Here is a 13612-nt window from a genome sequence, read left to right as displayed (position 1 = left end):
GGAGGTTGCTGTAAGCTGTGATGCCACGGCACTCTACCCGGGGGGATAGCTTGAGGCTCTATCTCAAAAAAAAAAAAACAAAAACAAAATGAAGTAGCAACAAAAATAATTTTATGGTTGGGAGTCACCACAACATGAGGAACTGTATTAAAGGGTCGCAGCATTAGGAAAGTTGAGAACCACTGAAAGAGAGGTTCCGTGGAGATTTTATTTTCCTCCTAGTAAAAAAAGGAGAAATAAAAATTTTTTTCTAAGTTACTTTTCTAATATATCTTATATAAAAAGACAAGATTTCTGTCCAGATATAGAACTTAATTTGTTCCTCAAAATAATTACCCAACCTACACAACACAATCACTTGATTTTTTAAAAATATGTACATTGTGCACCCTATCCCTATCACCTCCAAACCCTGGGCCACGGAACAGTACCAATGCAGTGCCAGTGCACACAGTATCACTGCCCGAGCTCTGCCTCTCCCCACCTTGTCCCTCTACGGAAAAATGGTCTTCTATGAAACCCATCAGGCTCTGGTGTCAAAAAGGGTTTGGTTTGTGGACTGTTAGGAAGCAGGCTGCACAGAAGGAGGTAAGCCCCAAAGCTTCATCTATATTTACACCCACACTTATGGCTCTCATCACTGCTTGAGTTCTATCTCCTGTCCCATGGAATCTCCCTCCACTGCTATCCCCTGCTATCCTTTCTCCCTCTGTCCCATGGACAAATTATCTTCCATAAAACTGGTCCCTGGTGATAAAGAGGTTGGAGACTGCTGCTCTACACCTTTTGAAAAATATCCGTTAAGCATAAAAAGCTAAACAATGCTGGGGAAACTAGTTACAATGTAGGAATGTAAATTTCCTTTCCTCCTTGTGCCTTACATCTCAGCTCTGGCCTCTAGATTCATGAAATGAAATGGAGGCTGGGTACTCTGTAGCCAATCAGTGATGTCAAACCTGAAGCCTGTGGGCCCCACACATATTACATGAGGGGTTTTTGCTTATCTGTGGTGGCAAATATCATGAAAATTATGCACAGGCCTTTTTTTTTTGCTCATGAGCTTTTCTTAGTGTTTGTATATTTAATGTATGGCCCAAGACAGTTCTTCTTCCAATGTGTTACAGAAAAGCCAAAAGGTTGGACACCTAACCTTAAAAAGACTACTGAATTTCTAACTTGTTACCTGTTTGGCCAAAGTTCAAGGCTACAGTAATTAAAAAACAAACCCAGTATCATGTCCTATACTGACCTTTATAAATTTTTACATACAACCACTATGTTGTGATGACACAAACTAGTAAGGTGACTGAGAAGGAGTGTGAAAGAAAAGTGTCAGGCTTCAATTAATAATACAAAGGGAAATCCATACCTCTAGACAATCAAAAATATATATTTTAAAACAAACCTACTTAAACATTCTTACTTCTGGAAAAGCATTAATAACAAATATATTGTATAAAAAATTAAAACAATACAAAAGCATCAGGAGGTGAATAAGCAAAAATCTTCCTAACGTACCTTTTTTAAATAATTAGTTCTCCTATGTGGGACAAATATAAGGCAAAATCATTTCAGTTTTTACATATACCTCAGCACAATAATAAACACAATGGTATTTAATATCTACCACTACCATACTTCATACTATCAACTCCATCAATATCTGAAGCTTACTTCACAACCAAATATCTGAGATTAAACATTCTCTTTAGAAATATCAGCTAAGAGAGATTTTTTTTAAAATGTTAGTAATAAAGTGTGTTGAACGTACATGATGGAGAGTCTTCAAAACGAGTACAAACATTGGTTGCTTTGGAACTTTCTGTAAGTAGCTCTTCATCCTCCTCTTGCTCTGTTCTACGGTGTCGATAGCTGTCAGGTTGAAAATAAAAAAAAATGATTTGAAATGTCTATAATTTTAACTATCAGTTACTATTTCAACATAATCAAGTGAATAGCCAATTCCATAAAAATTAATTTTTTAACAGGCATCTAAGACTAAACACTAGTAGGAATTACTAATAATTTTTAAATCTGAAATGTTTCACAGGGTATCTAACAAATACTTGTATCTAATTTAGACAACAGCAGATCATGTTGCATTTAAGTGAGACATCTGAATCTACTTTACAACCTAATTTCTACCAAAATTCTTGGCAAAAGATAATTTGCCTTTCAAGATAAAAGAAGCACTCCTCAGGTATTCAAGTCAAGGCAATAAATATCCAAGGGCCTTCTTCTTTGTTATATATTTTTCTAATCAAATGTCTTAGTTAGTCTGTGACTTCTTATGCTTCTCTGCATTCTTTTTTTTTTTTTTTTTTTTTTGGTAGACACAGAGTTTCACTTTATCGCCCATGGTAGAGTGCCATGGCTGAACTACTTATTATTTCCCACAGAACATATTTACCATATAAGATAATAGAATAACAGAAGTGTTTTGTCCACATCATAATAACTATACCATAACAATATCCATTATAGCAGTTTCCCTTTTCAGTGTATGACACAGATATTTAATTAGCAACAACTTCTTAAATCTGAAACAATTTAAATACATCTGAAATGCAGTTAACTCATAGAAAGTTTTACAAGTATTAAAATAATGCTTCGGTTACATACAATGGGTAAGGTGACATAATAAATGAGTGAAATGCTCCAAATAAAAGGTATTATGCTTGCGATGGTTATCCCTTCAAAATAAAGATCATACTCCTTTGTTTCAATAATCCACTTAATGAATTTAACTTTTTTTTTTTTTTTTTTTGAGACAGAGCCTCAAGCTGTTGCCCTGGGTAGACTGCCGTTGCATCATAGCTCACAGCAACCTTCAACTCCTGGGCTTAAGCGATTCTCTTGCCTCAGCCTCCCAAGTAGCTGGGACTACAGGTGCCCACAACAATGCCCGGCTATTTTTTGGTTGTATCCATCATTATTGTTTGGCAGGCCTGGGCTGGATTCAAACCCGCCAGCTCAGGTGTATGTGGCTGGCGCCTTAACCATTTGAGCCACAGGTGCCAAGCCAAATTTAACATTGCTAGTAACAACTTATAATCTGTTCCTTTAGGTATTTTTGTGTTCTTTATTTAACAATCACATTTTTCACTTTAGAAATTACACAAAGCCATTTCTAGGAACCAGACTCCCCTAAATTTATTAAGCATTACTAATTAAACATCTTAGTTATCCAACTAGCACAGGAACTCTAAAGAATTTATAATTTAACATGTACAAGCTATTTCCAACAACCTTCCAAGGATGACATACAACTGACACTTCAATTTATATAAAAACATCTAAGTATATGTGAAAAATTTTAAACAAGCTGCTGTGGCATAAGTCATTACAACATTCCACCTACCATCAGACTTCAGATAAATATTCTCAATACATACATGTAGTTTAGGTGCCTAATGCATACCCAAATCAAATCTAAATTCAAGTCTGAATCATTCTAACTACTCCTACATGATCTTCAATAGGCCATATCACCTCTGCATTTGTCTCCTCTCTAAGGAATGGCATAACATCCAAACTGCATACTCGATACGGTTGATACAATCCATAAACAATATAATGCTATACAAAATAAGGCATTGTGCATATTTTTATATGCTTACTTATGGCTACCGCATACCAAGCCAATCAGAGCCAAATAAAAGCCATTAAAATATATTTTGTTTTCAGTATAACAAAGAGCAATTTTATTTAGGAAGAACAAAAAGAAAGTTTACAGCACTTCCAAACAGAATTGGAAGTGGTCCCTTTCAGGATGGAGAGAAGGTAAGAGAGAAGAAAAATACATTTTTTAAAAATAAAGTGACTTTGGCTCGGTGCCTGTGGCTCAAGTGGCTAAGGCACCAGCCACATACACCTAAGGTGGTAGGTTTGAATCCAGCCAGGGTCCGCCAAAACAACAATGACGGCTGCAACCAAAAAATAGCCGGGCATTATGGCGAGTGCCTGTGGTTCCAGCTACTTGGGAGGCTGAGGCAGGAGACTCACTTAAGCCCAGGAGTTGGAGGTTGCTGTGAGCTGTGATGCCACAGCACTCTACCCAGGGGGATAGTTTGAGGCTCTGTCTCAAAATAAATAAATAAATTTGGAATCCCAGCACTTTGGGAAACTGAAGTGGGAGAAGTACTTGAGGCTAGGAGTTCAAGATCAAGCCAGACTTCATCTCTATGAAAAATATTTTTAAAAATTAGCCAGATGAAGCAGCATGCACCTGTAGCCGTGGCTACTCCAAAGGTGAGGCAAAAGGACTGCTTAAACCTATGAGTAACAAGGTTACAGCAAGCTCTAATCAAAACGTTACACTTTAGAACAGGTGACAGAACAAGAATGTGTATCCAAAGAACCACTCTGGTTCAACTATGAAATTTACACTATTACTCACTCTCCAACTGATAACAAGTTCTGTTTCTCATCCTTTTTTATTCGTGGGCGCCCTGGTTTCATCTTCAAAGGTGAAGTTGGAGTTTTCTGAGCAGCAGGTTGAATGAAATGTGCAAATAGTTCTGTCTGCTTTAATAAATACTCAAATCTGTTTGCTCGGTCAGTTTGCTGCAAAGAAAAAAAATTTAAGACATGATTTATCTAACTACTAATTAAAACTTCAGAAATCAAAGTTTCAACATACCTACATACAATAAACTCATTGATTAAAAAGAAACAAAGCACTGATATGTGCAAAAACATGGATAAGTATCAAAAGCACTATGCCAAGGGAAAGAGACCACAACACCAAAGACTACATGCTATATTATCCCCACTTACATAAAATGCTAATTAGTGACAGAAAACAGGTCAGAAGTGTCAAAGGGGTGAGAGCCAAGACCTGAGTACAAAAGGGCAGAAGCAAACTTTTTAGGAATGATGCAACTGTCCTGTGATTGTGGTGTTATTTAAATGACTGCATGTATTTGTCAAACACACTGAATTATAAAGTTAAAAGTTGATCTTATATAGGGCAAAATAATTCTTTAAATATTAAAAGACATTGTACAATACAAATGAATTAATTTAGAAGTAGGAAAAATACGTTGGTCATTCATCAGTTAGGCTGTGACAAATTTTTAGGTTATTGAGCTTGAAAAACACTAAGTTCACAAAAGTTTATTAACCTAAAATACTATTCCTTCCTCTCATATCTGCTATCTACCCCTTTGAGTCTTTTCTATGACTCACACACAGAGAACTGAAGAATTTATTTGAAAAAAAAAATTTAAGTTTCTTAAAACAAGTTCTTATCAAAGTAAATAATGAAATTCTAAAGCCTGTAGGCAAAAGCCTTTTTACAGATACAATGATAGTTTAATTAAACAAAGGAGAAGCAATAAGAAATTAAGTTCAATGAATAGAGAAACCAATTATGTAACAGTTTAAAATGTCAGTTTTCAGAATGAATTACAAAAATATTTTTATCCAGCAAAGCAAATACCAAGCATATCCAAATATTGTAATACTGTAAAAACTATATATTTTTAAAGGAAACCACTTTCAAAAATCACACCACTGTGGAAACTGAAGCTAAATTTGTTATCAGAAAGGCACAAAAGCACTTCATTGGGCACAACAACAAGTTTTCAACATACTGTATTTCTCCCCCATTAAACCTACAGTTAATGAGCCTCCGCTGTTTATTTCCCAAGATTACAGACTGTTTTAAAGTATTGAACTGAGACACAAATGTGTGCATATTTTCCAGAATTACATTTCTTTTTGTTTGTTTGTTTGTTTTTGAGACAGAGCCTCAAGCTGTCTCCCTGGGTAGAGTGCTGTGGCATTTCAGCTCACAGCAACCTCCAACGCCTGGGCTCAAGTGAGTCTCCTGCCTCTGCCTCCCAAGTAGCTGGGACCACAGGCGCCCATCACAACGCCCGGCCATTTTCTGGTTGCAGCCATCATTGTTGCTTGGCGGGCCCGGGCTGGATTCGAACCCACCACCTTAGGTGTATGTGGCTGGCGCCTTAGCCACTTGAGCCACAGGCGCCGAGCCCAGAATTACATTTCTAACTTATATACAGCTTTTAAAAAGCCAAGAACATACAACTAGAAGATTATTAGGGATAAAGAAAAGATTCATTACTGTAACTATATTTAGAATCAAAATAGATTGTAAGAGAATGAGAAGGTTAAGATGAAAATTATCAGAGATCCTAAAAGACTAAAGGAAAGTGGTAAAGAGAAAAATAAACAAATCTTAGAAAGCAGAAATAAAGTAAGAACAGGAACCTGAAGGAAATCAATCATAAAATCAAATGGAGATTAAAATAAATAGCTTTGGACTAGCTTCTTTCTCCAAGACTAGATGAAATGACATAGTAACAGTAGAGGCTACACATTTTAGAAATACAGGAAATAAACTGAAGAAAGGCCTGCAATTCTTTGTGGAATAAGACCAAAATTAAGCGTGTAGTAGAAATGGAGTAGAAAGACTGAGCAGTCTAGTTTCAGAATAGCTACATGGGATTTACTGAGTAACAAATACTGAAAGCCCAAGACAGTAAAAACCAATCAGCACTATTATTTAGTTTTCTGAAGTAGTTCTCAACATCCTGAGTTTAAGAACGAAGAGTGGACAGCAAAACTTACCTATGGTTAGGAACTAGCAGATGACAAAGGAGCTTGTTTAGAAGAAAACTGTTCAAGTGAAGATCATGTTGAAAAAGGAAATGAAGCTGGGAGACTGAAAAACTTAGGAGAAATGAGAAGAGTTCGAATAAAAGCCACTATGAAAGCCATTGTAAAGAACCAACAAACACCACCATTTTATAGTCGGATTTGTATTATAAATCATACTCTTCAAAAGTGAAGAAATTTAGGAGAGGCTAGATCATGAGAAAAAAGACAAAGTCCACAAAATAACGCAATAATATAGGACTACTGAACTAGGGTGATACGAAAAAGAAAAATATTTATGAGAGTAAACTTGCAATTAAAAAGTATGAGGTACTGTGAGGGACACCTTGAGAATATATTAAAAGGCACTTCTGTTTGCTGAGATACCACAAAGTAGGTATGTGAAGTAAAGATTATGAATTCAAGTTTTAGATATTCCCAAGTAAGATGTGCTAACGAGATTTACAAGTAAATGTACAAGAAGCAACTGAAAATACTGACTGGCAACATTTGCGCTAGAGATAAATATTTGAAAGTATTCCATTTTAAAGATGGCACGTAAAAATCAGTAAGAATCAAACTGTCTAGGAAGAATGTTCAGAATTTAAGAATGTTTCATCAAAACAAGGACAAAAGAATAATCAATAGAATATCATCAAGAAAAAGGTCCTCCAAAGTAGAGACTTTAAAAAGGTGGTCAACAATGTCAAGCACAAGTGAGATCAAGGATAATGAAACTAAAATTAAGCCACGGAATTGGCAAATAGATTCACAAGTACAATGTTAGAGTCAGAATCTAAACTGAAGAGTTAAAGCAATATTATAGACTATATAAACTATAAAGTAATACTCACTTCAACAAGTAGAGCTACAAATGCATTTTTGTCTTTAAGTCTGACAGCAAAAAAGGAGATGAGACAGTTATACATATACATATGTCATTGCAATCCTATCTAAAAATCTATCATTTATAATTCACAAATTGTGTTGTTATATGTATTATACACATTATATAGGTACATAAAATATATATCATAACTTTAGAATTTTCAAGCTATTAAAGATTCAAAAATATTTATGAATTTTGAAGAGAAAGTCAAAGTTCAAGGAAAAGTGCATTTTTAAAAATATTTGTGAAGATCTACTATGTGTCAGATATTGTTCTGGGTGCTGAAGACAGGGTTCCTACCCTTAAGTAGCATACTTTGTAGTGGTACTATTTCATTAACACATTGTTATTTTAACTTTTTAAGATTTCAACACAATTAAATGAGTTTAATTTCTGATGTATGCATCAGAATAGGCCCTGATATATAGTAAGCATTTGTTGTTAGCCATTATCACTATTATTAAAACTGAATTTAAATTTAAAGCACTTTATAGGTACAAATTACGTCAAATCATGGTTTGACTTAAAGTTTCCTAGAAGATTTGAAATATAAGATGGTTTTTTAAGAAGTCAATGGTAGTGTCATGTTCTCCTTCTGTAAAGATCCCACCCATAATATAAGAATACTATCCGCAGGGAGCATATATTATTCTTTGTAACCAGTAGAGTACAATGCTAGACAGATACAGCATAAACAAACACTGAATAACTATTTCTCTGGTCTGAACCTCACTCCACACACTAAAATCCCAAAGGTGTTAACATAGTTAAATAATGACATCATATTTTGTGAATTTATAGAATAATTATCTGGTTTATATAAGCAAATAAACAGAAGTTCCTATGTTACACATATTTCAACTGACTATCTGTGTCCTAATTATGTAGATTAAGCAAACATTGCTATTGTGTAAATGTGTTCATGTGTTGGAAACTTAATCCCCCACCTAACAGTGTTGGAAGGTGGAAACTAAAAGAAGCTGATTAGGTCGTGGGGGGCTCTGCCCTATGACCACATTAATGTCGTTATCTTAGGAGTAGGTTAGTTATCGCCAGAATGTGCTTGTTACAAAACCAAACTCAGCTCCCTCTTGCTCTCTTGCCTTTTCTCCATGGGGATAACACTGACAAGAACATCTTCACCAAATGCTGTCCCCTTGACCTTTGACTTCTCAGCCCCCAGAAGGAGGATTTTTAAATAAATTTCTTTCCCTTACAAATTTCCCAATCTGTAACATCTGTTATAGTAATACAAAATAGATGACAACATGTTTAATACATTTAGCCACTTAACAAAAAGATTTCCTTACAGACTCTATTCATATGCCTAGAACATACCATTTTTTCTTCATAGGTAGGATCTGGTTCTTGGAGTTCTTTTTGCTTGCCAGGAGATGCATCATCAAATACTTCCTGGTAGGAAGGAAAAATCAAGGAATTGTTCAAGAATAGTAAATACACCATTACATAACAATTTCTGCCCCAAATACATTCTAAATAATATACTCCTATCTCTAACCTCTCAGGTACTTGAATGGCTGTCAACTCACAAAAAACTTGAATAATAAAATTGAATACTACAGAGATAACCTATTTAACCCAAATATGTACACTGTATGGCTGCTGCCAAGATTATAACACAAGATTATTATCTATAGCATTAATAATTTTGTTAAAAACAAAATTATTAAATACAAGTCACATGGGCAAGTTTGTCTCTTTTTTGTAATAAAAATTATAAAACCAAATAGTATTAAATGCGAGAAAAGTTCCCTTTTATCCCAAAATTGTATTATCTTCTATGCTACTATACAAATGTAAGGAAAGTGAGATGAGTATCCCTGATTTTATATTCTATGTTAGAAAATATTTATAATGTATCCTAAACTGAATATGTTAACCATAATCTAATTTCTAAATTGGTAATAAAGATGCCATTCTTGCAAATACCCTAAACAACACTCACCAACAACTTCTACACTGCAAATTTCCATTCATTAGTTGAAAAAGAGCTGATACAAGTGTAATTTTCATTAATGATGCACAAATCTGGGAGAAGGTGGCCCAGTATAGTACTAGAATAAGGTCAAGTCCAACTTCATTAGTAAGAACTTGAGGCACCTACCGTATGCAACCTTAGGCTCATCATAAATCTTCACATGCAAAAGTGATACCACCACCTACCTAACTCATTTTACAAAATTCCAAAACACCATGAAACATCAAATATACTGTGCAAAAATAAAATGTGCTTTTCAACAGTAATCATTTTTTCTACAGTTTAAAAAAATTGAAATCTAGGCATTTTGCAGTCGTATAATTATTGGCATTTAATGTGCCTAATTTATAAATCTAGTCAATAGTGAGATAAGGATTAGCAAAGAGAAATTTCATATTACCAAAAGGATAACATCTTATACCATCTAGGGATTTAAAAAAACATAAGAAACAAGATTGCTCCACTGACTGGCAACAAGAAAAATTAACTGAATACGTAGAAAGGCTAGCTAATATTACTGTTGAAAAATTTTCAACCAGATTTTCTGATTTAGAAAAACTCACCTTAAATCCTATTTCAAACAAGAAAAAGCATTAAAAAATCTTTTTTCCAACTGCAAACAAATTAAAGTTGTTAGATAATACTATGCATGTGTGCTCAAACTTAGTTTTAAATCAGTGAATTGCTGTGATATTGAATTGTTATAAAAACAGAAAACAGACTGATGATATATTTATTTTAAAAGACAAAAAATATATACTCTAATATAAATAATAACAAAGAAAAACTATTCAGTGATAAAATAGCCTGATAAATGGGGCGGCGCCCGTGACTCAGTGAGCAGGTTGCCAGCCCCATATACTGGGGGTAGCAGGTTCAAATCCCACCTGGGTCAAACTGCAACAAAAAAACAGTGGAGCACTGTGACAGGCGCCTGTAGTCCCAGCTTCTAGGGAGGCTGAGGCAAGAGAATTGCCTAAGTCCAGGAGCTGGAGGTTGCTGTGAGCTGTGACACCACAGGGGGCGATGAATTAAAACTGTCTCAAAAAAAAATAGCCTGATAAATGAATAAAATTAGTTATATTCCTATATTGAGAAGGTAAAAATACGCCATTCTTCAATAAATGGAATTGCCAAACATCTATTTTATAAGAACATGTCAGGGAAAAGGCAAATAGGAAAAGGCTGACTTTGAGAGACCTGAGTTCTATTACAGGTTTTACACATTGAGGAGGAACTCAATTTCCTCCTCATCTGGCAAATGAAAATACCACTGATTTCAGTCAGTAGTTGTTATCACATCTATAATCATATTTAAACTTTAATTCAATTTTAACCTAAAAAAAGGAACTCAAAATCAAAATATTCAGTTAGGTTTGAAATTATTCTGCCTTCTAACATTTACATATGATCTCTGGTGAAAGCCTTGTTATTACCCCACAGTTTGGGTGGCAGACCCTTTTAAGAAACTAAGGGAAACTAAGAACTACCCATTTACAAACAACTGCTCAGTGTCACAGGTTTTCAAGAAATCCAAGTTAAATAGCCCTGGCAATCCAAAAGAACAAATTAAAATTTTAAGGGGGTTAAAAACAGTAATACTGAATGCATTTCAATCTGAAACAAATCTCAGTCACTGAAAAGTACAGGAAACATCAGAATTCCTAGCCCACTAAATCTACCCTTGACCACTCAAAGTCCATAACATAATGTTACTGCACTAGCTGTCCAAATAAAACTAATGTCTGAAGGGTAATCTGTGATATCATTTCCTTATCGTATTAATTCTTCATCAAAGTTCATTTTTAGCTAAGTATTACTTTTTATTCTAAGGATGGAAAAATCCCAGAAATCTTGAGGCTGCGACTATAAAATATCTCGAAACAAGTCCAAGGCCAAGAATTAAAGTTGGAAGTAGCAATCACTTTGTTCCCAGACATCGCAAAGCCCGGGAGGAGACCCAAGAGAACCCACCGGCAGCTCACTCATCTTTCTACCCCCAGCAATACTGTCACCACCTCCTGGCCAACCCAAGCCCAGAAGTGTCGACAGTGAGCAATACCATTTTTTTTTTTTAAGATCAAGGCCGCAAAAGAGGAAATGTGCTGAACTGAGAAAGCCGATCAATCAATCGCCCGATTCAATTCATTCATCCACCCATCCATAGCTCCCAAATTACAGGGGGATGCAAGACAGCTGCCGCTGTCTTGGTCGCCTGTCTCCCTATGGAACGGTGCCTGGGAGGGGCCTCCTCTCCCTTCACAGAAGCAGCTGCGCTCCGCTTATCCCCACCGCGCACTCGGCCATCCAGCTCTCGCCATTGTTTCTGCCCAGAACAGATACCGCCCCCGCCAAGACCAGGACGAAGAAAAGGAGGCCCAAGTCCTTGGATGCGCTGCTTTTAAATGCCTCCCCACGCCGCTAGTGTAACCGACTCCGTAGGCGCATCTCTCCTGCCGATCCCCTGAAGTTTGGTGGAAGCTAACACCCCCATTCAGAGACAGGAGAGAGGATTATGGGAGCGTAGTGGAAAAAACAGATAGGTTCCCCCCCACCGGGCCACAAAACCAAACGCACCTATTTTATAAGAGCTTTAGAAGATTTGTCAAGATTCACTTATGAGACAAGTAACTTAAATGTGAAGTGCCAGGAATCCATTTGGGTTGGCTCCAGTAGGTTAAGAACAAGGGGGCAACGGTGAGCGCATCACGTCGGATCCTCGGTCTGAGGCCGAGTTTGGTGCCCAGGGGTGAAGTTCAGCTCCGCGCTAATTCCCAAAATCAGGCCGAGGGAAGCGGCTCCCCTCCCTGCTGCACCCTCTCCCCGCGCCGCAAGCCGCCCTCACCTCCATCTCGGCGTCCGCGGGACCTGCGCTGGCTGCACACGGAGCCGCCTGGGCCGCGACGCCCTCGGGGCAGCCTTTGTTGCTGCTGTTGCTCCCGCCGCTGGCGGCCGAGGCTGCGGGCTTGGAAGGCGCGCTCTCGCAAGGCGGGGGTGGCGGAGGCTCGGCCGCGGACGACATGATGTTCCGTCTGCGTCACCCGCTGCTGCCAGGGGCCGGATCCGGCACGGATGGAGGCGGCCTAGGCCTGGGTGGCTACGTCTCAATGAAGTGATGCAGGAGCTAGAGACGCACCCCGACGCTGCCCCACGCCGCGCCTCCGCGACGGTCTGAGCCGGGCCCAGCACCCTCACCCTCTTAGTTGTCCTCCTCTTCCGCGGGGCTCTGGGTTCGACCGGCGCTTACCTCACGGCGGGAATCACGTCGACGAGGGTGGGCGGGGCCAGCCGGGTCACTGGGGTCAGGGAAGGCGGGCTGACTTAGAGAAAGGCAGAGGGTTGGGGGAAAGGGAAACGAGAGCGAAAGCGAGACTGACGCGGGGAACTCACTTCGCCTCCTCCTCTTCTCTCTCTGGCTGATAGCTATCTCGCCACCATTCAGGACAACTACCTACGCCACCGACTTTCAACCCCTCGCGAGATTACACTTTGGCTCAGCGCCTGAGTTCAGTGCGCATGCGTATTGTCCTTTCCTCACCCTTGGCCCCGCCTCCTCCGCACCTCTCGTGGGCGGAGCCACGAGGGATTGCTCAGAGACTTAGGTATGTACCTCTCATGCTTGGTGTGACACGAGCTTAGACTTGCTCGCGCTGGTAACAGCTCCCTGGTACTGCTGTGTTTTCTCGGCCTGGCTGAAGTCTGTGTCACTTACTGAAAACTTAACTGCGTTTTGCTGTGCCTACTTAAAATTGGAAGTCTGTGCTGGCCTTAAAACTTCTGCGGTCTCATAAGAGGCGTGACCCCACAGCCTTGACAACGTTGTGGTTGTGGTTATCCAAGTGACGTCTCACTGTTTTGTTTTATAAGAAAAGAAAGCGTTAGTGCAAATTTTAAGTCTCAGCCTGTTAGCTGCTTCGGTGGTTTGTAAATACAGAGTTAGATGGTATTTCTTATGAATTTATATGCTAAAAGAAAACAAATAAGTTAACTAATGTGCACACTATCATGTAAGTGAGAAACCTGAATAATCAATAGAAGAGAAAGACAAGTAGTGAGATGTATCTTTTCCTCATGCATCAAACAAAAAAAGTACGTTCTCC

The 13612-nt window shown here is 38.1% G+C and overlaps 1 protein-coding gene across 1 annotated transcript in view; it reads right to left on the bottom strand.

The window, feature by feature from the left end:
- The window catches only part of SMARCA5 (SWI/SNF related, matrix associated, actin dependent regulator of chromatin, subfamily a, member 5), a 36826-nt gene extending 23841 nt beyond the window's left edge, over positions 1–12985 (bottom strand). The window contains exons 1-4 of the mRNA XM_003790190.3: positions 12358–12985; positions 8852–8926; positions 4400–4566; positions 1772–1872 (exon numbers count right to left, since the gene is read on the bottom strand). Of these exons, the coding sequence (XP_003790238.1) occupies positions 1772–1872; positions 4400–4566; positions 8852–8926; positions 12358–12534 (520 nt within the window). The 5' untranslated portion in view covers positions 12535–12985. The remainder of the gene's footprint in view (positions 1–1771; positions 1873–4399; positions 4567–8851; positions 8927–12357) is intronic.
- Positions 12986–13612: the final 627 nt, after the last annotated feature.

The sequence above is a fragment of the Otolemur garnettii genome, unplaced genomic scaffold (genome assembly GCF_000181295.1).
Source record: "Otolemur garnettii isolate 467f Iridium unplaced genomic scaffold, OtoGar3 scaffold00041, whole genome shotgun sequence".
NCBI classification, from domain to species: Eukaryota; Metazoa; Chordata; class Mammalia; order Primates; family Galagidae; genus Otolemur; species Otolemur garnettii.
This window is presented reverse-complemented; position numbering and strand designations above follow the sequence as displayed.